Raw genomic sequence first — 26,272 nt, forward strand, 5'->3', positions numbered from 1 at the left:
ACCGTTTCCATAGTCACTGACTACAATACAGTAGGACACTGTCTACAGCTGGGACCGTATCCATAGTCTGTGACTACTATACAGGAGGACACTGTCTACAGCTGAGGCCGTATCCATAGTCTGTGACTACTATACAGGAGGACACTGTCTACAGCTGGGACCGTATCCAAAGTCTGTGACTGCTATACAGGAGGACACTGTCTACAGCTGGGGCCGTATCTATAGTCTGTGAGTACTATACAGGAGGATACTGTCTACAGCTGGGACCGTATCCTTAGTCTGTGACTACTATACAGGAGGACACTGTCTACAGCTGTGAACCATATACTCATGTCTGGCCATCTTTTTGAGTCTGCTTCATGCAACAGTGCTGTACCTGCATGTAGCTTCTATCTAGCCATAGGAGGGCCCTAGGCATGGCCAGTCTCTCCTGGAATTTAACCCTGCTGTGACCTGCAGAGATTAAGTTCCTGGCGCTATCCCGTGCTTGCAGGACCTTTGTCAGGCAGCTTCTCCTATCACTCCCTGCCTAAACATTTGTTCCTACCCTGTTTGTCCACGTATATGCTTCCTTCAGTATTCCGCTTCCCGTTATCGACCTGACTTGCTTACCCGTTACTCTCACTTCTTACTTTCAGACCAGACAAGACAGTATTTGTGGTCTCTTTTGCTGTCTGGACAAGCCCTGAGCTGGGTGAATCCTATTCATGATGGTTTGTAAACCGACAATATGGAGAAGTTCCTGGAGATGTTCTGTGGAGTTTTTAAGGTTCCAGGCTGTAACCTTCTCTGCTGCCTCGTCTTTGTTGAGTCTAAGAAGAAGGCTGAGGTTCTGCCACACCACAGACCTTATGACTATGTCGTCAATGTACCTGGCGCTTCTCCTCCCTGAGGGAGGGTGTATCCACTTTCTCTGCTTGAGACCCGAGCAATGTCTGAATAAATACAAGAGCACTTAGCCAAGAGATTCATCCATAAATCCTTCCTTTGCTCGTGTCCATTTCTTCTTCGTGACCAAGAAGGGTGGTTCCCTAAGCCCCTACATAGACTATTGGGGTTTTAACAAAATCACTATTATAAACGAGTAACCCTGCGTTTAATTTCGGAAGGATTTAATTGAATCCGTGGAGCTAATATCTTCTCTAAATTGGCTCTCCGAAGAGCTTACAACTTGAATCGCCTTTAGTACCCATGACTCTCAGGATGAGTATCTCGTCAAGCCTTTTAGGCTGTGTAATGCACCAACCATGTTTCAGGAGTTTTTTAATGTCATCTATCGGGATTGCCTCTATGTTTCCATGATTGTGTATTTGGATGATATCCTGATATTCTCCCCTGATCTTCATTCCCTCAGACAACACGTCTTTCAAGTTCTGCAGCGTCTCTGGGACAACACTTTGCTAAGTTGTCCAAATGTGTCTTTGAAAAATGCTCCTTGCCTTTCGTCAGCTACATAGTTTCAAATCAAGATCTCAAAATGGACCCAGAAAAGGTTTCTGGTGTTCTCTCTTGGCCCTGTCCTCAAGGTCTGCATGCCATCCAGTTCATCATGGGTTTCGCCAACTTCTGCAGGGAATTTATCCCGCACTTCTTGTTCCTTATGGTACATATCTCCGCCTTAACCAGCTAGTGTGCCAATGCCACAGTCTGGCCTGAATCGGCAGTGTCAGACTTCCATCGATTGAAAGATGCCTTCGCAAGTGCTCCGGGGCTGAATCTCTCCGATCCCAACAAGCAGTTTTTCTTGGTGGTAGATGCCTCTTCTGTCGGTGCTGGGGCAGTGCTCCTGCAAATAACTTCTTCAGCAAAGATTGTCTTGCGTTTTGTTTTCTCCAAACTTTTTTCGCCTGCTGAGCCACTATTGAGGATCGTGAGCTTCTAGCTATCAAGTTGGTGCTCAAGGAATGGAGACATCTACTGGAGGGTGCCAGCTCTCCGGTAATGATTTACACTGACTATTAAAATTTGACATTTCTGCAGTTGTTAAATTCCCGTCAAATTGAGTGGGCACTCTTCTTCGCTCATTTTAGCATTGAGTTGCATTTCCATCCTGCGGAGAAGAATGTCAGGGCAGATGCTCAACCTCGATCTTTTGTTTGATGTCACCGATTCCCTGGAGGAGCCTCAGCACATCGTTGACCTGGCCAGGATTATTGAAGCAGCCCTTGTCCTTTTAAAGATATTTCTCCAGTCAAAACCTTTGTCCTCACTGCCAGGAGGTGGAGAGTTCTGTCCTAGGGTCATGAATAGAGATGAGTGAATATGTTTGGCTCCCTCCTTATTCGGCAAGCAATAGCGCTTACCGAATAACTGCAGAGGGAACTCGGCTACCTGGAGCCCTCCTGCTGATCATCTGTCCGGTGCCATAGCTGTATGTGTTGCGGCTGTTTCACAGTCCCAACCACATGTATGGAGAGCATGTTTGTTGGGCTCTCCATGCATGTGTTGTGACAGTGAAACAGCTGCGGCACATGCAGCTGCGATGCCAGACAGTTGATCAGCCGGAGCGATCCAGGTTCCCTCTGCAGCTTATTCGGTAAGCGCTATAGCTTGCCTAATAAGGAGGGAGCCGAACATATTATCTCATCTCTAGTCATGAACTCTGTCTTTCCCCACAAGTCCCAGAACAGGCTGAAGTCCTGCCCGATTATCACAGGGTGTAGTAAGTCTCTGACTACCCCGACCTCATGGAGATCCGTATCGCAGCTCATTTTAATGAGCAACCGGGTAGTCTTTTGCATCCCCGGGGATACAGCATACGCCAACATATTTCCCTGGGATCAACTGGTGGGGAAGCGTAGCCCTTATCAGGGTCACTAAACTCCCGGAGTCTAAAAGTCCTGATACCAGTACTCCATTTATGGTCACGGGGCATGACTGCGGCCCCTCTCTGGGATAATAGTCCACTCTGCAGGCTGGGTAGGCATAATGCAAGGAGCGCCTGACTAGGCTACAGTCCATCTGTTCATCAGACATAGGACAACGGGCCGCTATGTGTCCAGGTCTGTGACACCGCCAGAAGATCAGGTCTTTATCAGCAGCCTTTGGTAGCCCCTCAGCAGCTCCTTGGGACTTTAGACTCCCCCAGTGGTGGCTCTGTTACCCCTCTTTTGGGACTCGGTCTCCCTCTGGGTACCCCAGTATGGAGATGTACTACTCCCTGGCTTTTTCAGGGATCTCTCGACCACCTGGTACCTTTCTACGAGGCCCACCAGGTCATCCGCATTCCAAGGGTCTCCTTCGGCAACCCAGGTCTGCACTGACCTGGGGAGAGAGTGAATAAATTTCTCCATGACGACCTGCTCGACCATCTGAGCTGGAGTGGAGGACTCCAGCTGCCACTATTTCTGGACCAAATGCAACAAGACAAACATTTGTGAGAGGGGAGGTTTGTCACCAGAATATGCCCAGTGATGAATCCTTTGGGCTCTGACAGACATCATGAGCATGCCAATATCTCCGTTTTCAACTTGGCATATTCCAGGGCACACTACAAGGCCAAGTCAAAATAGGCTGTCTGGTGTTCTCCTGTCAGATAGGGTGCCAGCACCCCTGCCAACTGCTTCGGGGGCAACCTCTTCCGCTCTGCAACCCATTTAAAAACAGTCAAAAATGCCTCTATATCATCCCCTGGGGTCATCTTTTGCATGGCTCATCTTATCGCTTTCCGGATGCAGGAGTCATCACCTTTATGTGGGGGAGGGGCGGTTTCTCTGCTGCGGACATCTCCCATCAGGAGTTCCATCTGCCTTTGCTGTTGTTGCAGCTGTTGTATTGGGACTTCATTAGTCTCCTGCTGTACCTGATGCTGTTGCTGCTGCCTCAGGATCAGGTGCTTGAGTAGCTCGTCCATTTTGTCCAACTGCTGTTCCTTCTCAGTAGCTGCCTTAACCCAGGACATACGATTTGTCCACCACTGCTACACTTGTTCCTGGAACGTTGCCCGCATTCTCCACCACTTGTGGAAGGTTGGCTCATTTAGCTGCTCCTTGAGGTAGGCACACGTGCAGTTAAAGTATCTAGATGGTGTATTGTATCTTAATCCAAAAACACAAAATGGAAAATGGTAACAGAAAAACAGCCTGTCTGGCTCAAAAGAAAATAAAAAGTTCATACACAGTCCTGCCAGGTTCTTCTGGGACAACGCATATGACAGCTCTCACAGGAGCTTCAGTTTGGAGACTTCCTTCCCTCCACACAACCCAGACTAAGGGAAAAAAAACTGGCTGGACATTTATTTCCCCAGCCACACCCTTGAGGTGGAGATATGGTGAGTAAGCGTCCTGCCCATCTCTTACCTACTCACCTAAAAACCCACCCATAACATGGCCACTTAACTCCTTCAGCACATATCATGCTAAAAAGAAACTTATGGATTTCTAGATCACGGAGAAAAGCAATCCCAGTGACATATATCTCCCCTCACATACAGTGCCAGTGACCCTTTCACAGTACAGAAACTGGGACAATATCTGTCCTACTGGTTCGCTCAGACGCATGGTCTCACCTGCAGTAAGCTGGCGAAATCCATTCCCATATTTGCGATAGACTCCACACCTCTTGGTCAGGGAAGATTTACGCAAATAGCACATAGAACCTTCGTGCAGGGGCTCTTCACAGGGAGCTTCTTTTTTATTACTTTCTGAAAGGCCTCCCTTCTCCCTGGTTGACTAACCATAATCCGGTCATAGACTGGCAGGCCAGAGAGATAATTAAGTGGAGTGATTTTTGCAAGAATAATTGCCTACGCTAATGTCTCCACTAAAAACATGTCATCTTTTGTGTCTGATTTTGAGGGGATGTCAAGAACTGCTTCCCCATCATGTGTATGATTGTACTGTGAACTTTCTTCTGGGTACAAAGTTGCCCAAGACCAGATCATACAATCTCTCATGTCCTGAGAGACAGACCATGAAAGACTATACCTCTGAGAGCAGCAGGGTTTTTCTTCGATAAGAAGAACTGTTCGGGAATCATATCCCGCTTCCACTCATTCCTGGTTTATTCAGTTAGATTATTGGGACAAAATGGTTCTCCAAATTGGATCTCAAGGAAGCCTATAAACTGATTAGGATTAAGGAGGGGGATGAGTGGAAGACAGCTTTTAACACCTCAAAAGGGCATTAGTAAAATCTTGTCATTGCCTTTTGGTTTGATTAATGCTCCTGCCAAGTTCCAGCATTTCGTCAATGACATCTTCCATCACCTTGTGGGTTGATTTGTAGTAGTGTGTCTTGACAATATTTTGATCTACTTTCCTGATCAGTCTCATTTGGTACATGTCAGGCAGATGTTACAGGTTCTACAAGATAAACTGTTGGCCAAGTTCGAGAAGTGCGTATTCGCCATACAAGAGTTCTTAGTTCTTAGGTTTCCTAGTGTCAGCCACAGGTTTCCGTGTGGATCCTGACAAGGTCTGAGGAGTCCTGGAATGGATCCTCCCAGAAAATGCTTTTTGGGGTTCGCAAGCTATTATCGGAAATTCATTTGAAACTTCTATTCTATTGGTAAACCCATCACTAACCTGACTAGGAAAGGTACGGAAATCTTGATGTGGCCCGACTGTGCTCAACATGCATTTTCTTCTTTGAAGAGGTGTTTTGTCACTGCGCCGGTACTCATACAACTCAATGCTTCGCAACCATTTAGGCTAGGTTCCCATTGCGTTAATGGGAACGCGCTAACGGACAGCGTTGCACAGCAAAATTAACGCCGTGCAACGCGTCCGTTAGCGCGTCCATTCACGGCAATGGGAACGCGCAGCACTAGCGCGTGCCATGTTCGGCACGCGCTAGCGACGCGCCGGTGTTTTGTGGCACGCCGCGGACGCTGCGCCCGCTGTCCGTTCCCCGCTCTCGCAGATCGGGGATCTGCGAGAGCGGGGACGTTACCGCGACCCCGGAACGCGGCCCCGGTAAAAACATTGCGTTAGCGCAATCTGCTAGCGCTAGCGCTAAATGGATTGCACTAACGCAATGTGACCCTAGCCTAATTATTATTGTCGAGGTTCATGCTTTTGAGGTGGAGTTGATACTGTGTTGTCTCAAGGGTCGTCCCATGGTAAGTGGCATCCATTTGTCTTCTTTAGAGATATGCGTACCCCTGGATGTTTTGGGGCTTGATGTCACTGGACAATACAAAGGTGACAGCAGCCCCACAAATAGGAACCCCACTTGCCATCGCCACAACGCAAGTGAGAAAAGCCAGGCACAGTGCCAGAATTGGCGCATCTGATAGATGTGCTTTTTCTGGTCAGCTGCAGGATGCTATTTCTAGGCTGGAGGAGGGAGCAATACCTATGGTGCCTTACCTGCCTGAGATTTCCAGCTCCCTGCTGTCTGCTTTAGTTTGGTTGGTTGTAAAAATTGGGGAGAGGACCCACAACGTTTTTTAAAATTTATTTAAAAAATAATAGGAAGAAAAAAATGGCGAGGAGACCTTTCTATGTTTGATAACCAGCCTTGCTGACAGCTGAGAGTTGCAGCCCGCAGCTGTCAGTTTTGCCTGGCTGATTATCAAAAATACAGGGGAAACCGCGCCATTTTTTAAAATTTTTAATTATTTAAGAGTGCAGGCGCCGGCTGATGGGAGTACCACCAGCCAACGCCAGTGACTGTAGGTAAACTTTTACCTCTCATCACAGCTGCGGGCTCATTCTGTCATTTGACTCCGTGGGAGCCGCGGCTGTTTGACAGGCGGTAATGATCTTACCGCGATCAGAGGCAGTGTTCTGGATGCCGAACCCGAACAGTAACATGGACTTCTTGGTGAAGTCTGTGCCCGGACAGTAGGTGTTTGGTACGGAAGCTGAACTTTACTGTTTGGGTTCTCCCTAGTATTCTTCTTCAAAAAGTTGGCATTGTCCGCACAAAACTATGATGTAGGCAGTAGAGAACTATTGTCCATTAAGTTGGCATTTGAGGAGTGCAGTCATTTTTTGGAGGGTGCAGTGATCACTGATCACAAAAACTTAATGTACCTTGAATCTGCTAAACATCTTAATACCAGGCAAGCTAGATGATCTTTGTTTTTCACCACGTTTAATTTTGTGGTCACTTACTGTGCTGGGATTAGAAACGTCAAATTGGATGCTTTGTCTCGGAGTTTACCCTGGGGGTGGGAGGACTGACGATACTGTTCCTATTTTACAAGAAGGGGTGGTCATTTCTGCAGTGTGTTCTGAAATTGAGGGGGAGATATTGAAGGCTCAGGTTGGTGCCCCTGCTGCTCCTTCATGGGAATTGTTTGCACTTGTACATCTGCATTTTAACATTTAGGAGACATAAGATAACTGGGCCCTGGCTGGTCACCCAGGTAATAAGGCGGCCTTGGAACTCCTTACTCATCGTTTTTGGTGGCCAAGGTTGCCTACGGATGTAGTTGACTGTGTATGCTCATGTAATGTCTGTGCTTGTTCCAAGACTCGTCCATCTTAGGCTTTTTTACCATAAACCATTTTTGACTGACCATGGACTCATTTATCCATGTATTTCATTACAGATCTTCCGTCTTCTTCTGGTAAAACGGTTATCTTAGTTGTGGTGTATAGGTTTAGTAAAGTGGCACACTTTATTGCTTTACCTGCTCTCCCTAATCTCCTCTTGCTATAAAATCTGGCCAGACCTTCTCTTCCTTACCAGTGGAAATTTTACTTCCTATCTCCTTGTAGTCGCTGTGCTGAGTTGGAGATTGTTGTTGCTGGAGATTATTGCATGCTGTTTTGGGGTGTATGCTTTCCTCGTTGTTCTATTCCCATTTATTTCTAGAATCCTACCCTTCCCTACCCTTCCCGCTCTAACTTTTGAGTGTTTTACATGTTAGTTGCTTTTTGTTATCGCTGTTTATTTTATGTATTTATACACTAGCATTTCTGTCCAAGGTCTCCTGAGGGAGGGTACAGCTTAGGGTATAACAGGAGAACAGTAAGAATGGTGGCCCAAGCCTCCTCACCTTTAGAAGTACCTTTGTGATCAGGGATAGTTACGATTCCAGCCCTAGCGACAGTGCAGGGCCCCTTTTCCTATTTACATACAGTCACAGTGTGACACCAAGGCACCATGGCTCCACCAAGAAAAACATTCTACAGGATGCCAGCTAAAGGGACCACAGCCCTAGGTGGAGGAATACAGATCTGCTCCATTGACCATCTCACTTAGCCACGTACTTCAGTGCACTCGCTCAGCTTCCTAAGCTCGTTGTTACCTCCTCTCTATGGGTGCCCACAAAAAAATCGGGGTGCTGCTGGTGGGGGAAGTCTATGATTTAAATGAAGCTCTTTCCTTTTAGGACCAGCAGGGGTTAATTTCAGTTTCCCTCGCTGGCAATCTGTTATAACTGCAGAGTTGTTAGGTCAACTGATGTGGGTGGTAACCTGTTATGATACGGTGGTTTAGGAGCAACATGGAACGAGCTCTGAAGGAAGTGGTAATTGTACTGACCGCAGTCCCTAAGCTCAACACAACACTAGAAGTAGCCGTGGAATGCTCCTAACTCTCCCTAGGCATCTCGTCACAGCCTAAGAGCTAACTACCCCTAAAGATAGAAGCAGGAAAGTTATATTGCCTCAGAGAAAATCCCCAAAGGATAGGTTAGCCCCCCACAAATAATGACTGTGAGTGGGGAGGGAAAAGACATACACAGAATGAAACCAGGATGAGCACAGGAGGCCAGTCTAGCTTGATAGATAGGACAGGATGGAATACTGTGCGGTCAGTATAAAACACTACAAAAATCCACGCAGAGTTTACAAAAAATCTCCACACCTGACTAAAGGTGTGGAGGGTAAATCTGCTTCCCAGAGCTTCCAGCAAGACAGAATTAATTCATACTGATAACGCTGGACAAACATAGAAGCACAGAACGGATAAGTCCACAAACTGTGAACAGAAAAGAGCAAGCAAAAACTTAGCTTTGCAGAACTGGTCAGGAAAACAGGGAACTCCAAAGAGATGTGAATCCAACCAGGAACATTTACAAGTGGCACTAGCTGAAGGACAAAACCAGGCATAAATAGCCGAGCAGAAAAGACGATCAGTGGAAGCAGCTGAAGACAGCTAACTCCAAGGAGTAGCCATACCACTTGAAACCACAAGAGGGAGCCCAAGAGCAGAACTCACAAAAGTGCCACTTACAACCACCGGAGGGAGCCCAAGAGCGGAATTCACAACAGTGACCACTCCCAACATCCTTTAAATGGTCACCTGATGCATCAGCTGACTGTTGGTGATAGAGAAATCTACAGTGATCAAACCTGGAATAAGGAGCTTGCTGGCTGCTGTGGTTTATCAGCTGGTTTCGTGAGTTTGTGATTCTGGTTCCTTTATTCTACTGTGCAGTGCTGTGCCGCAGAGGAAGTTGTAAAGCTTAGGCTACTTTCACACTAGCGGTTTTTGTAAATCCGTCACAATGCGTCGTTTTGCAGAAAAAACGCATCCTGCAAAAGTGCTTGCAGGATGCGTTTTTTCCCCATAGACTTCTATTGGCGACGCATTTGCGACAGATTTGCACACTTCGCATCCGTCTTGCGACGAATACGTCGTGCTTTGCCGGACCGTCGGGAAAAAAAACCCCTACATGTAACGTTTTTTTCTCCCGACGGACCGCTTTTTCCGACCGCGCATGCGCAGCCGGAACTCCGCCCCCAGCTCCCCGCACCTTACAATGGGGCAGCGGATGCGCCGGAAAAATGCATCCGCTGCACCCATTGTGCAAAGCGTTAAACGCTAGCGTCGGAATCTCTCCCCGACGCATTGCAACGGGGAGATTCCGACGCTAGTGTGAAAGAAGCCTAAGTTGTGTTATTACCCCGTCTGTCTCGTGTTTGTCACTGTCCCCTGTGTTGTACTATCTGCAATGGTGAGGCTGGCGCCCTTGCCCGCCAGTGCACTAGCCAGGGCAGTGTGAGGTGACAGTGAGGGACGAGGTTCCTGCTGTCGGGGGGGGGGGGGGGGGAAGGACCCATTTAGGGCGTTGGGGGTGTGCAGGGTCAGGCTCAGGTTTGAGCAGGAGGTGACCATTCCTCATTTTCCTATTAGTAGGGCTTTCCTCTACTATTCCATCCCATTGTTTGTCGTGCTGTCCACCGACCAAGCGGGCCGTGTATATACTCAGTGTAGGTATATAGAGCACCATGTATATACTCAGTGCAGGTATGTAGAGCGCCCATGTATATACTCAGTGCAGGTATATAGAGCAGTCGTATATATACTCAGTGCAGGTATATAGAGCGGCCATGTATATACTCAGTGCAGGTATATAGAGCAGTCGTATATATACTCAGTGCAGGTATACAGAGCGGCCATATATATACTCAGTGCAGGTATATAGAGCGCCCATGTATATACTCAGTGCAGGTATATAGAGCAGTCGTATATACACTCAGTGCAGGTATATAGAGCGGCCATGTTTATACTCAGTGCAGGTATATAGAGCAGTCGTATATATACTCAGCGCAGGTATATAGAGCGGCCGTGTATATATTCGGTGCAGGTATATAGAGCGGCCGTGTATATACTTAGTGCAGGTATATAGAGTGCCCATGTATATACTCAGTGCAGGTATATAGAGCGGCCGTGTATATACTCAGTGCAGGTATATAGAGCGGCTGTGTATATACTCAGTGCAGGTATATAGAGCGGCCGTGTATATACCCAGAGCAGGTATATAGAGTGGCCGTGTATATACTCGGCGCAGGTATATAGAGCAGCCGTGTATATACTCAGCGCAGGTATATAGAGCGGCCGTGTATATACTCAGTGCAGGTATATAGAGCGGCCGTGTATATACTCAGTGCAGGTATATAGAGCAGCCGTGTATATACTCAGCGCAGGTATATAGAGCGGCCGTGTATATACTCAGTGCAGCTATATAGAGCGCCCATGTATATACTCAGTGCAGGTATATAGAGCGGCCGTGTATATACTCGGTGCAGGTATATAGAGCGGCATGTATATACTCAGTGCAGGTATATAGAGCAGCCGTGTATATACTCAGCGCAGGTATATAGAGCGGCCGTGTATATACTCAGCGCAGGTATATAGAGCGCCCATGTATATACTCAGTGCAGGTATATAGAGCGGCCGTGTATATACTCGGTGCAGGTATATAGAGCGGCCGTGTATATACTCAGTGCAGGTATATAGAGCGGCCTCTCTCCAGTAGTGTGACATCTCGTCCCCGGGTCGTCGTGTTTTCGGCCCACGGCGGTCTGCACGGGAGCTCCAGTGTGGAGATCTGCGGATGGAGAGGATCTGCCTCTCGGGGTTTGTCTGCTGGGAGTAGTGTTTGTGAGCACAATGCTGGGTGTGATCGCCACGGGCATCAGGAGCAGGATACAAGCTGAGTAAACAGCTCACTGACTGAATGCCTTAAAGGGAATCTGCCATCAGATTTCTGTTATGTCATCTGAGAGCAGCAGGATGTGGGGGCAGAGACCCTGATTCTGGCGATGTGTCACTTACTGAACGGTTTTGCTCATTTTGATACAATCTGTTTTCTTTTATGTGAGTTGCGCTGAGATGAGATGGACTCAGCTGCCGCTGATTGAGTAGAAGCACCCCATAGTGTCACATGTCTGGGTGGGCTTTGCGTTCGGACCACTATTGTTTAGGAGCAGTGCAGGTCGGTGAAGAGAAGCTGGGAGTCGCAGAAATCAGGTGCAGCACACAGCGTCGAACTGGAGCACCTTGGGCCCACCGGAGAAAATCATTCTTGGGACCCACTATAGCTACATAGAAATAAACACGAGACCACCAATTGTGTGGTAAAACACGCTAATGTCAGAGTAGAATATAAGGTAGTACTCATCTTAATTATGTAGCAGGGGTTGGGGTAGCCCCCTCATAGAATATAATGTACCCCCCTCATGGAATATAATGCAGTCCCCCTCATAGAATATAATACAGCGCCCCTCATAGGGTATAATGCAGCCCACCACAAAATATAATGCAGCCCCTCACAAGATATAACGCAGCCCCCCCATAGAATATAATGTAGCCCCCTCATAGGGTATAATGCAGCCCTCATATAGTCTAATGCATCACCTCCACAGAATATAATGTAGCCCCCAGAATATAATGTAGCCCCCTGAGAGAATTATGCAGCCCCCACACAGAATATAATGCAGCCCCCCCACAGGATATAATGTAGCTCCCTCTTAAAGTATAACACAGCCCCCTCATATGGTATAACACAGCCCCCTCATAGAGTATAATGCAGCCCCCTTCATAGGGTGTAATGCAGTCCTCCTCATAGGGTATAATGCAACCACCCACCTCCATCATTGTTCTTCCCCTCCACCCTATCATTGCCCTTTCCACCACCTCCATTATTGCTTTTTCTCCCACTACCCCCATAATTGCCCATTCCACCACCTCCATCATTGCCTCCTTCCCCACCACTACCATCTTTGTCCTTTCCACCACAACCATCATTGCTTTCTCCCCTACCACCACCCCATCATTGCCCTTTCCACCACCTCTATCATTGGTTTCTCCCCCACCACTCCCATCATTGCCCCCTCCATCTCCTCCATCATTGCATCCCCACCACCACCATTGTCCTTTCCACCACCTCCATCATTGCCTCCTTCCCCACCATACCATCATTCTTTCCACCACCACCAACATTGCCTTCTCCTCCATCCGCCCATCACTGCTCTCTCCATCACTCACATCATTGCCCTCTCCAATACACACACACACACACACACACAGCACCACACACACAGCACCACTCTCTCACACACACACACAGCACCGCACCACTCACGCACGCACACAGACAGACACACAGCACCACTCACCTCTCCGCACGTTTCTTGCAGCCGCATCTTCGTCGCCGGCAGCTTTCTCGATTGTAGCTAGAATGGCTCCTTCCAGGTCCTGACTACAGCCCATACATTCTAGCTGTCTCCCGGAAATGACATCATACCTGGAAGCAGCCCATATATTCTGGCGTCTACCCTGCAGGCAGTGTTAGCCTCAGCCTGCGCTAACACTGCCCGCTTTTAAAGTAAAATTAATATTCACTCCTCTCCACGTACATGGGGGGTGGGGAAGCATGAATATTAATTTCTCTTTAGTAGCGGCAACAGGCTCCTGTCTCCAGCTGCTGCTCCGCTGGCAGCGGGCGGGCCTCCTGACTCATGGGTCCCATAACAGCTGGGTGTGGAGCTATTAGCGACACGCCACTGGTTGGGGGCCCTTGGAGCAGCGGGGGCCCTAGGCAGCTGACGGCCCTCTATGTCAGCAGGTGTAAGTGCCTGGGCCCACCCGAGAATCCTCTGGTTCCCCTGTGGGCCCGACCGACACTGGCAGTACGGGAGAAGCCTCAGGAAAGAGAGAGGAGGGATGGGCAGGCTAATAGCCCAAGATGTAGTAGCGCATGGGTGGCTTAGTAGTGGGATCTATGTAATGGCCGCTCTCTCCTCGCTGTGGGCGCACACATCAATAAACGCTGTTTATTCTGCATTTATATGGAAACTAGCTGAAGAGCCCGGCGTTGCCTGGGCATAGTAAATATCTGTGGTTAGTTATAGCACGTCACTTCTCTTATTTTCCCATCACGCCTCTCATTTTCCCCCTCACATCTCTCATTTTCTCCCTCACACCTCTCATTTTCTCCCTCACTCCTCTCATTCCCCCCTAACACTTGTCATTTCGACCTCACATCTGTCATTTTCCGATCACTACACTATTTTCCCTCACTCCTCTCATTTGGCACTCACACCTTTTCATTTTCACCTCACACCTCTCATTTTCACCTCAGTATATACATGTTTGTCATCTCCCTTATATATAGTATACACCTGTATGTCATCTCCTGTATATAGTATATACCTGTATGTCATCTCCCCTGTATATAGTATATACCTGCTGTGTGTCATCTCCCCTGTATATAGTATATACCTGTATGTCATCTCCTCCTATATATAGTATATACCTGTGTGTCATCTCCTCCTATATATAGTATATACCTGTATGTCATCTCCTCCTATATATAGTATATACCTGTATGTCATCTCCTTCTATATATAGTATATACCTGTATGTCATCTCCTCCTGTATATAGTATATACCTGTGTGTCATCTCCCCTGTATATAGTATATATCTGTGTGTCATCTCCTCCTGTATATAGTATATACCTGTATGTCATCTTCTATATATAGCATATACCTGTATGTCATCTCCTCCTATATATAGTATATACCTGTATGTCATCTCCTTCTATATATAGTATATACCTGTATGTCATCTCCTCCTGTATATAGTATATACCTGTGTGTCATCTCCCCTGTGTATAGTATATATCTGTGTGTCATCTCCTCCTGTATATAGTATATACCTGTATGTCATCTTCTATATATAGCATATACCTGTATGTCATCTCCTCCTGTATGTAGTATATACCTGTAGGTAATCTGCTCCTGTATATAGTATATACCTGTGTGTCATCTCCTCCTGTATATAGTATATACCTGTATGTCATCTCCTCCTGTATATAGTATATATCTGTGTGTCATCTCCCCTGTATATAGTATATACCTGTGTGATCTCCTGTATTAGACCTCGTTAACACGTTATTTGCTCAGTATTTTTACCTCAGTATTTGTAAGATAAATTGGCAGCCTGATAAATCCCCAGCCAACAGGAAGCAATCCCCCGGGCAGTATATATTAGCTCACACATACACATAATAGACAGGTCATGTGACTGACAGCTGCTGTCTTTCCTATATGGTACATTTGTTGCTCTTGTAGTTTGTCTGCTTATTAATCAGATTTTTATTTTTGAAGGATACCAGACTTGTGTGTGTTTTAGGGCGAGTTTCGTCTGTCAAGTTGTGTGTGTTGAGTTGCGTGTAGCGACATGCATGTAGCGACTTTTGTGAGATGAGTTTTGTGTGGCGACATGCGTGTAGCAACTTTTTGTGTGTCGAGTTGCATGTGACAGGTTAGTGTAGCAAGTTGTGTGCAGCAAGTTTGGCACATGGCGAGTTTTGCGCGTGGTGAGTTTTATGTCTGGTGCCTTTTGAGTATGTGTAAGTTTTGTGTGACGCAACTTTTGCATGTGTTGCAAATTTTGTGCATGTGGCAATTTTTCCGCGTGTGCAAGTTTTGCGTGTGGCGAGTTTTCCATGAGGTGAGTTTTGCACTTGTGGCGAGTTTTGCGTGAGCCTAGTTTTTGCATGTGGCGAGTTTTGCGCGTGGTGAGTTTTGAGCAGCGACTTTTGTGTTTCGACTTTTATGTGGCGAGGTTGGTGTATGTGTGGTGAAATGTGTGCTGAGGGTGGTATATGTGTTCAAGCACGTGGTAGTGTGTGGCGCATTTTGTGTGTGTGTTCATATCCCCATGTGTGGTGAGTATCTCATGTCGGGGCCCCACTTTAGCAAGTGTACGGTATATACTCTTTGGCGCCATCGCTCTCACTCTTTAAGTCCCCCTTGTTCACATCTGGCAGCTGTCAATTTGCCTCCAACACTTTTCCTTTCACTTTTCCCCATTATGTAGATAGGGGAAAAATAGTTTGGTGAATTGGAAAGCGCGGAGTTAAAATTTCACCTCACAACATAGCCTATGACGCTCTCGGGGTCAGACGTGTGACTGTGCAAAATTTTGTGGCTGTAGCTGCGACGCCTCCAACACTTTTCATTTCACTTTTTCCCCATTATGTAGATAGGGGCAAAATTGTTTGGTGAATCGGAAAGTGCGGGGTTAAAATTTCACCTCACAACGTAGCCTATGACGCTCTCAGGGTCCAGACGTGTGACCGTGCAAAATTTTGTTGCTGTAGCTGCGACGCTTCCAACACTTTTCCTTTCACTTTTTTCCCCATTATGTAGATAGGGGCAAAATTGTTTGGTGAATTGGAACGCGCGGGGTTAAAATTTCGCCTCACAATATAGCCTATGACGCTCTCGGGGTCCAGACATGTGACTGTGCAAAATTTTGTGGCTGTAGCTGCGACGGTGCAGATGCCAATCCCGGACATACACACACACATACACACACACACACATTCAGCTTTATATAGTAGATTGAAGGCTTGCGGTACAAGTTTACCAAGCAGGAGGAGGAGGAGGTGTGCTGAGCACACAGACAGCCGCCACCTTAACCCCTCGGTGACCACTGTCGGCAAAATGGACTGCATTTCCTGTTACCCTACGCTGGCTGAAATGGCTGCTGATTGGCTGCGTGACTGGCGGACGTTTCATTGTGTAGACAGACCGACCAGATCAGATCAGATCTGCACAGAACAATCGTTAATAGATCATTCTGTGCATATAAGCTGTCATTGTAATGGGTATCAAAGTCTGCCGCGGTCGGACCCCCAACAATCAACATCTTATGCCTTATGCCTCAAAACTACTTGTACAACACATCCATCATGAACTGGCCTCCTCACATCACTCCACTGAAACTGCCCTAACTAAAGTCACCAATGACCTACTAACCACCAAGAGCAAGCGACACTACTCTGTCCTCCTCCTCCTGGACCTGTCCTATGCCTTCTACACTACTCTGTCCTCCTTCTCCTGGACCTGTCCTCTGCCTTCTACACTACTCTGTCCTCCTCCTGGACCTGTCTTCTGCCTTCTACACTACTCTGTCCTCCTTCTTCTCCTGGACCTGTCCTCTGCCTTCTACACTACTCTGTCCTCCTTCTCCTGGACCTGTCCTCTGCCTTCTACACTACTCTGTCCTCCTCCTCCTGGACCTGTCCTCTGCATTTTACACTACTTTGTCCTCCTCCTGGACCTGTCCTCTGCCTTCTACACTACTCTGTCCTCCTTCTCCTGGACCTGTCCTCTGCCTTCTACACTACTCTGTCCCCCTTCTCCTGGACCTGTCCTCTGCCTTCTACACTACTCTTTCCTCCTTCTCCTGGACCTGTCTTCTGCCTTCTACACTACTCTGTCCTCCTTCTCCTGGACATGTCCTCTGCCTTCTACACTACTCTGTCCTCCTCCTCCTGGACCTGTCCTCTGCCTTCTACACTACTTTGTCCTCCTCCTGGACCTGTCCTCTGCCTTCTACACTACTCTGTCCTCCTCCTGGACCTGTCTTCTGCCTTCTACACTACTCTGTCCTCCTTCTCCTGGACCTGTCCTCTGCCTTCTACACTACTCTGTCCTCCTTCTCCTGGACCTGTCCTCTGCCTTCTACACTACTCTGTCCTCCTTCTCCTGGACCTGTCCTCTGCCTTCTACACTACTCTGTCCTCCTTCTCCTGGACCTGTCTTCTGCCTTTGACACTGTGGACCATTCCCTATTACTAAAGATTCTCTCATCTCTTGGCGTCACAGACTTGGCCCTATCCTGGATCTCGTCATATCTAACCTGATGTCTCCCTCTCCTACACCACCTCCTCACCTCACCCCTTGTCTGTCAGTGTTCCCCAAGGCTCAGTTCTAGGGCCCCTACTCTTCTCCATCTACACCTTCGGCCTGGGACAACTCATAGAATCCCACGGTTTACAATATCATCTCTACACCGATGACACACAGATCTACCAATTCGGACCTGACCTCACCTCCTTCCTCATCAAAATCCCACACTGTCTGTCTGCTATCTCGGCCTTCTTTTCTGCTCGCTTTCTAAAACTGAACATGGATAAAGCAGAATTCATCATCTTTCCCCCTCCTCATTCTACCCCTCCACCCATCCTATCCATCAATGTCAGTGGCTGCTCACTTTCCCCTGTCCTGCGTGCTCGGTGCCTCGGGGTGATCCTCCACTCTGCCCTCTCTTTCAAGCCACATATCCAAGCCCTTGCCGACTCCAACTCAAAAACATTTCCTGAATCCTTGACCAAGAAACTACAAAAATGCACGTGCTCGCCCTCATCATCTCCCGCCTTGATTATTGCAACCTCCTATTCTCTGGCCTCCCCTCTAGCACTCTTGCACCACTCCAATCTTTCCTAAACTCTGCTGCCCGACTAATCTACCTGTCTCCCCACTATTCCCTGGCCTCTCCTCTCTGCCAGGCTCTTCACTGGCTTCCTATTGTCCAAAGGCTCCAGTTGAAAACCCTTACTGTTATGGCTGGCAATCAGGCAACACAGCGTGCAATAATCAGCGCACATACAGAGATCTGGCAATAACCAAAAACAATAGGACGAGCTCTGAGACGTGGAATCTCTGTAGACTGCAGTACCTGATCTATCCTCACACAACTATAAGCAGCAGTGGATTGCGCCTATCACTACCTATGCAACTCGGCACTGCCTGAGGAGCTGACTAGCCTGAAGATAGAAATACAAGCCTGACTTACCTCAGAGAAATACCCCAAAGGAATAGGCAGCCCCCCACATATAATGACTGTTAGCAAGATGAAAAGACAAACGTAGGAATGAAATAGATTCAGCAAAGTGAGGCCCGATATTCTAGACAGAGCGAGGATAGCAAAGAGAACTATGCAGTCTACAAAAAACCCTAAAACGAAAACCACGCAAAGGGGCAAAAAGACCCACCGTGCCGAACTAACAGCACGGCGGTGCACCCCTTTGCTTCTCAGAGCTTCCAGCAAAAGTTAATAGCAAGCTGGACAGAAAAAACAGAAAACAAACTAGAAGCACTTATCTAGCAGAGCAGCAGGCCCAAGGAAAGAAGCAGTAGCTCAGATCCAACACTGGAACATTGACAAGGAGCAAGGAAGACAGACTCAGGTGGAGCTAAATAGCAAGGCAGCCAACGAGCTCACCAAAACACCTGAGGGAGGAAGCCCAGAGACTGCAATACCACTTGTGACCACAGAAGTGAATTCAGCCACAGAATTCACAACACCTTACTATGACATACAAAGCCATCCACAACCTGTGTCCTCCATACATCTGTAACATGTGTTGTGAATTCCGCTCTTGGGCTCCCTCTGGTGGTTGTAAGTGGCACTTTTGTGAGTTCTGCTCTTGGGCTCCCTCTTGTGGTTTCAGGTGGTATGGCTGCTCCTTGGAGTTAGCTGTCTTCAGCTGCTTCCACTGATCGCCTTTTCTGCTTGGCTATTTATGCCTGGCTCTTTCCTTCAGCCAGTGTCACTTGTAAATGGTTCCTGGTTGGATTCACATCTCTTTGGATTTCCCTGTTATCCTGACCAGTTCAGCAAAGCTAAGTTCTTGCTTGCTCTTTTCTGTCCACATATTGTGAACTTATCCGTTCTGTGCTTTCTATGTTTGTCCAGCGTTATCAGTATGAATTAATTCTGTCTTGCTGGAAGCTCTGGGAAGCAGATTTACCCTCCACACCTTTAGTCAGGTGTGGAGATTTTTTGTAAACTCTGCGTGGATTTTTGTAGTGTTTTATACTGACCGCACAGTATTCCATCCTGTCCTATCTATCAAACTAGACTGGCCTCTTGTGCTCATCCTGGTTTCATTCTGTGTATGTCTTTTCCCTCTCCACTCACAGTCATTATTTGTGGGGGGCTAATCTATCCTTTGGGGATTTTCTCTGAGGCAAGATAGTTTTCCTGCTTCTATCTTTAGGGGTAGTTAGCTCTTAGGCTGTGACGAGGTGCCTAGGGAGAGTTAGGAGCATCCCACGGCTACTTCTAGTGTTGTGTTGAGCTTAGGGACTGCGGTCAGTACAGTTACCACTTCCTTCAGAGCTCGTTCCATGTTGCTCCTAAACCACCGCATCATAACAGACATGGTCTCCTGGTACTTACCTACACACAACCTCTGATCCTCTCAAGATCTCCTTCTCTACTCCCCTCTCATCTCTTCCTCCCACAACCGCATCCAAGTCTTCTCCCGTGCTTCCCCCATACTCTGGAACTCTCTACCCAACAAATCAGACTTCTGCCTACCATCGAAACCTTCAAAAAGAACCTGAAGACTCACCTCTTCCGACATGCCTACAACCTGCAGTGATCCGTAGTCTGCTGAACCGCCGCCCGACCAGCTCTTCCCTCTCCTACTGTATTCTCACCCATCCCCTGCAGACTGTGAGCCCTCGCGGGCCGGGTCCTCCCTCCTTCTGTACTTGTGTGTGGCTTGTTTTGCTCAAGTTAATTGTACTTGTCTATGTATGCCCCTTTTTTCACATGTTAAGAATAAATGGCGCTATAAAAATTTATAATAATAATAATAACATCACCTAGATTTCTATTGCAAAGCTTAGAAGCCATTTCACCCGACAAATGAGGTAAGTGAAACGGGTCTGCATAGGAGCGCGTCTGGGGTACCCCTACTCAAGCCGGGGGTCCGCATCCAATTGCTCTCTAGTGTGACACTACAGGCCATGACAGTCTATGAGGCAGAGTATGATAGGAGTTGTAGTTCTGCCTCCGCTGGAGAGGGACTGGTTGAGGATCACTGGTCTGCTCAGTGCAGAGTGGATAAAATATTAGGCACCTGCTTACTTACCTTGTGGGGTCTTCCAGAGTCTCGTCCAACATAGACCTGTCGTCACCTGCGTGTACTTATGTCATAGTGATTATGGTAGCTGCACAGGATACCGCCCACAAGTAGGTGCTAGAGGACCCTCTTCACCGGGGTGAAGTCAGCGAGCGGCAGTGTGAGGTAGGAGAGGACCCTCATCACCGGGGGTGCAGTCAGCGAGTGGCGGTGCGAGGTACGAGAGGACCCTCATCACCTCTGGTGCAGTCAATGAGCGGCGGTGCGCGGTGCGAGAGGACCCTCATCACCGGGAGTTCAGGCAGCGAGCGGCAGTGTGAGGTACGAGAGGACCCTCATCACTGGGGGTGAAGCAGCGAGCCGTGGTGCGAGGTACGAGAGGACCCTCATCACCGGGTGTTCAGGCAGCGAGTGGCAGTGTGAGGTACGAGAGGACCCTCATCACCAGGGGTGAAGCAGCGAGCCGTGGTGCGAGGTACGAGAGGACCTTCATCACCGGGGGTTCAGGCAGCAAGCGGCGGTGTGAGGTACGAGAGGACCCTCATCACTGGGGGTTCAGGCAGCGAGCGGCCGTGTGAGGTACGAGAGCACCCTCATCACCAGGGGTGCAGGCAGCGAGCGGTGGTGCGAGGTACGAGAGGACCCTCATCACCAGGGGTGAAGGCAGTGAGCAGCGGTGCAAGAGGACCCTCATCACTGGGGGTGAAGCAACGGTGCAAGGTACGACCCTCATCACCGGGGTGAAGGCAGCGAGTGGCGGTGCGAGGTGCGAGAGGACCCTCATCACCGGGGGTGCAGGCAGCGAGCGGCGGTGCGAGGTACAAGAGGACCCTCATCACCAGGGGTGCAGGCAGCGAGCGGCGGTGTGAGAGGAACATCATCACCAGGGGCAGGCAGCGAGTGGCTGTGCGAGAGGAACCTCAACACCGGGGGTGCAGGCAGCGAGCGGTGGTGCGAGGTAAGAGAGAACCCTCATCACCGGGGGTGCAGTCAGCGAGCGGCGGTGTGAGGTACGAGAGGACCCTCATCACCAGGGGTGCAGGCAGCGAGCGGCGGTGCGAGAGGGCCCTCATCACTAGGGATGCAGGCTGCGAGCGGTGGTGCGAGAGGACCCTCATCACCAGGGGTGAAGGCAGTGAGCAGCGGTGCGAGAGGACCCTTATCACCAGGGGTGCAGGCAGCGAGCGGCGGTGCGAGGTACGAGAGGACCCTCATCATCGGGGGTGCAGGCAGTGAGTGGAGGTACAAGAGGACCCTCATCACCAGGGGTGCAGGCGGCGGTGCGAGAGGACCCTCATCATCGGGGGTGCAGGCAGCGAGTGGCGGTGCGAAGTATGAGAGGACCCTCATCACCGGGGGTGCAGGCAGCGAGCGACGGTGCAAGAGGACCCTCATCACCGGGGGTGCAGGCAGCGAGCGGCGGTGCGAGAGGACCCTCATCATCGGAGGTGCAGGCAGCAAGTTGCGGTGCAAGGTATGAGAGGACCCTCATCATCGGGGGTGCAGGCAGTGAGAGGTATGAGAGGACCCTCATCACCGGGGGTGCAGGCAGTGAGCGGCGGTGCGAGAGGACCCTCATCACCGGGGGTGCAGGCAGTGAGCGGCGGTGCGAGAGGACCCTCATCACCGGGGGTGCAGGCAGCGAGTGGCGGTGCTCAGAGGAATGAGTTGCCTGTAACCATTGTGTGATCACCGGAGAAGCTTACCTTGTATTTCTGGATGGCAGTGACAGAAAGTTCTCCAAGAACAAGAAAGAACTATAAACCATTACCAATACCTTAAAGGGACACAAACACGCAAAAAAAAGTCCCCCCCCCCCCACGGGATAAGTGTATGATCACTGGGACCTCCACAAATCCTTAGAACGGGGGCTAGTGGGAAAGCGTCTTCTCTGTGTGTGCCCCCAACATGGAGGGTTGTACCGGTGTTCCACCACTGTTCCTTATTGCTCTTCACCTAATTGTGGCACTGAAAGGGTTAACTATTTTGTAATGGTTCACTAGTAAAATCCTTAACCATCCGGTCTCAGACTGGGCCGACCTGGCGTTGACTGCCATTGCCAGCATGAGAGTGGCGCTGCTGTCCTGCATCTTCAGTTCCTAATCAATGAGGTAAGCGTCCCCTGAACCCTCATACTGCCACCGCCACCCTGCGCACAGCATGTGGGGGTCACAGCGTGTGGGGGCACAGGGCATGGGATCACAGCGTGTGGGGGCACAGGGCATGGGATCACAGCATGTAGGGGCGCAGGGCATTGGATCACAGCGTGTGGAGGCACAGGGCATGGGATAACAGCGTGTGGGGACACAGGGCATGGGATCACAGCGTGTGGGGGCACAGGGCATGGGATCACAGCGTGTGGGGGCGCAGGGCATGGGATCACAGCGTGTGGAGGCACAGGGCATGGGATAACAGCGTGTGGGGGCACAGGGCATGGGATCACAGCGTGTGGAGGCACAGGGCATGGAATAACAGCGTGTGGAGGCACAGGGCATGGGATCACAGCGTGTGGGGGCACAGGGCATGGGATCACAGCGTGTGGAGGCACAGGGCATGGGATCACAGCGTGTGGAGGCACAGGGCATGGGATAACAGCGTGTGGGGGCACAGGGCATGGGATCACAGCGTGTGGGGGCACAGGGCACTGGATCACAGCGTGTGGCGGCACAGGGCATGGGATAACAGCATATGGGGCAAAGTGTATGGGGGCACAGCATGGGATCACAGCGTATGGGGGCACAGCATGGGATCACAGCGTATGAGGCAAAGTGTATGGGCGCCCAGCATGGGATCATAGCGATTGGGGCACAGCATGGGATCATAGTGTATGGGGGCACAGCATGGGATCACAGCGTATGAGGCAAAGTGTATGGGCGCCCAGCATGGGATCATAGCGATTGGGGCACAGCATGGGATCATAGTGTATGGGGGCACAGCATGGGATCATAGCGTATGGGGCAAAGTGTATGGGCGCCCAGCATGGGATCATAGCGTATGGGATCACAGCGTGTGGAGGCACAGGGCATGGGATAACAGCATATGGGGCAAAGTATATGGGGGCACAGCATGGGATCACAGCGTATGGGGGCACAGCATGGGATCATAGCGTATCGGGCAAAGTGTATGGGCGCCCAGCATGGGATCATAGCGTATGGGATCACAGCGTGTGGAGGCACAGGGCATGGGATAACAGCATATGGGGCAAAGTATATGGGGGCACAGCATGGGATCACAGCGTATGGGGGCACAGCATGGGATCACAGCGTATCGGGCAAAGTGTATGGGCGCCCAGCATGGGATCATAGTGTATGGGGGCACAGCATGGGATCATAGCGTATGGAGCAAAGTGTATGGGCGCCCAGCATGGGATCATAGCGTATGGGATCACAGCGTGTGGGGGGACAGAGTATTGGGGCACAGTAGTGAGGCACTAGCTGTGGGGAAACACTGGGGTTATGGTTTATGAGGTCACAGCACAGAATTGGGGGAGATCACTAACATTTCATGGCCAGTATTAAACGGATTGGAAGAACAAAATAACTTTTTGCATCTGTTTCCAGTCATTCCTCACTGATCCCGATGGATCCACTGCCCATACTTCCTGATTCCAGAGCTTTCTTCATTCTTCCCCCGTCGTTGGTCACATGCTGTGTAGTCACATGACAACTGCCGCCAGTCAATGTTATTTTGTGGCTTGCAGCAGTCACATGGCTGTGTGACACGTGATTGGTTGTGGGGAAGTAGAGATGGATCTGTGATCACCACTGGTACAGGTCTAGTGGGGGATCTGTTAGACTTATTTTCATTTATAACATCTAGGTTTTTTTCTGGATGGCTCCTTAAAACTTAATTTGTCAAACGGATGATGGACCCGCCGACAGACCGACATGCCGCCTGTTGTGTCACTGACATCTGGATAGGAGCTCTGCTGAGTCATGGTGTCCAGGGTCACAGATGGGTCATGAGGCAGGTGATGCCCGACCATGCCAGTACCAGACATGAGCAGATGGCCCCCAGCTGGATACTCCTCTCACACGGGCCCCGCTGCCCATAGGTCACACACCTGACAGCGCCCGTCACCCAGGTGTTATGTCCGCCCAGGCTCTAGCACAATGTCACCCGTGTGCCGCGCTGGTTACTCTCTTCCTTGTGTCCGCAGGGTGCCTTGGTCGCTGCATGTGCCGACGAGACGCTTCACTTGTGGAGCCTGAGGCAGAAGCGCCCGGCTGTGCTCCATTCCCTGAGATTTAACAAGGAACGGTAAGAGGAATAACAGTCCGCAGACACCATGCTGGAGATTGCTGGTGCCCGCGGCCGGCGGATCCGTGCACATGTGCCTGGTAGATAGAGCCCCGCACGGCTGCAGCCCAACGTGACTTCTAATGTTTCCCATAGGGAAAAGTCACGACCAACTGACAACCATCACAACCGTGTCTGAAAGTGCGGCCATAATTTCATTTCCCCACAGGACATAGTAGAAATCACACGTCACGTTGAGTCAGTCATGAAGCGGTGTAGCCTCCAACTAATGCTCCGTGTGCTGCCAACACACTGACGAACCCTCCGCCCTGACATCTCCACTGCTTAGTTTATAGATTTGACATTTGCCATTAAAGAACCCAGATAATCCATCCTTTAAAAGGCAAATCTCTGAAAATCATGTCATAGTATGTAAAGAGAGAAAAATAAGAGATATCCTCTATATACAGTGGGTACGGAAAGTATTCAGCCCCCTTAAATTTTTCACTCTTTGTTTCATTGCAGCCATTTAGTAAATTGACTTCATTTTTTTCTCATTAATGTTCACTCTACACCCCATCTTGACTGACAAAAAACAGAAATGTAGAAAAATTTGCAAATTTATTAAAAAGAAAAACTGAACTATCACATGGTCATAGGTCTTCAGCCCCTTTGCTCAGTATTGGGTAGAAGCACCTTTTGAGCTCGTACAGCCATGAGTATTCTTGGGAATGAGGCCACAAGTTTTCCTCCCCTGGATTTGGGGATCCTCGGCCATTCTTCCTTGCAGATCCTCTCCAGTTCCGTCAGGTTGGATGGTGAACGTTCTTGGACGCCATTTTCAGGTCTCTCCAGAGATGCTCCATTGGGTTTAGGTCAGGGCTCTGGCTGGGCCGGTCAGGAATGGTCACAGAGTTGTTCTGAAGCCGCTCCTTTGTTATTTTAGCTGTGTGCTTATGGTCATTGTCTTGTTGGAAGGTGAACCTTCGGCCAAGTCTGAGGTCCAGAGCACTCTGGAAGAAGTTTTCATCCAGGATATCTCTGTACTTGGCCACATTCATGTTTCCTTCAATGACAACCAGTCGTCCTGTCCCTGCAGCTGAAAAACACCCCCATAGCATGATGCTGCCTCCACCATGCTTCACTGTGGGGATTGTATTGGACAGGTGATGAGCAGTGCCTGTTTTTCTCCACACATTCCACTTAGAATTATCACCATAAAGGTCTATCTTCGTCTCATCAGACCAGAGAATCTTATTTATCATAGTCTGGGAATCCCTCAAGTGTTTTTTTATCTAACTCTATGTTGCTTTCATATGTCTTGCACTGAGGAGAGGCTTCCGTCGGGCCACTCTCCCATAAAGGCCCGACTGGTGGAGGCTGCAGTGATAGTTGACTTTGTGGAACTAACGCCCATCTCCCTACTGCATCTCTGGAGCTCAGCCACAGTGATCTTGGGGTTCTTCTTTACCTCTCACCAAGGCTCTTCTCCCACGATTGCTCAGTTTGGCTGGACAGCCAGGTCTAGGAATACTTCTGGAGGTCCCAAACTTCTTCCATTTAAGGATTATGGAGGCCGCTGTGCTCTTAGGAACCTTGAGTACTGCAGACATTGTGTTGTAACCTTGGCCAGATCTGTGCCTTGCCACAATTCTGTCTCTGAGCTCCTTGTCCGGT

General features: G+C 49.3%; 1 protein-coding gene across 5 annotated transcripts in view; it reads left to right on the forward strand.

Moving 5' to 3' along the window:
• The window catches only part of STXBP5L (syntaxin binding protein 5L), a 398,760-nt gene that overhangs the window by 162,630 nt on the left and 209,858 nt on the right, over window positions 1-26,272 (forward strand). For all 5 annotated transcript variants that reach the window (XM_069760483.1, XM_069760479.1, XM_069760480.1 and 2 more), the window contains exons 3-4: window positions 22,386-22,467; window positions 24,516-24,616. In XM_069760483.1, coding sequence (XP_069616584.1) covers window positions 22,386-22,467; window positions 24,516-24,616 — 183 coding nt within the window. The remainder of the gene's footprint in view (window positions 1-22,385; window positions 22,468-24,515; window positions 24,617-26,272) is intronic.

This window comes from Ranitomeya imitator, chromosome 3, assembly GCF_032444005.1.
Source record: "Ranitomeya imitator isolate aRanImi1 chromosome 3, aRanImi1.pri, whole genome shotgun sequence".
Classification (NCBI taxonomy): Eukaryota; Metazoa; Chordata; class Amphibia; order Anura; family Dendrobatidae; genus Ranitomeya; species Ranitomeya imitator.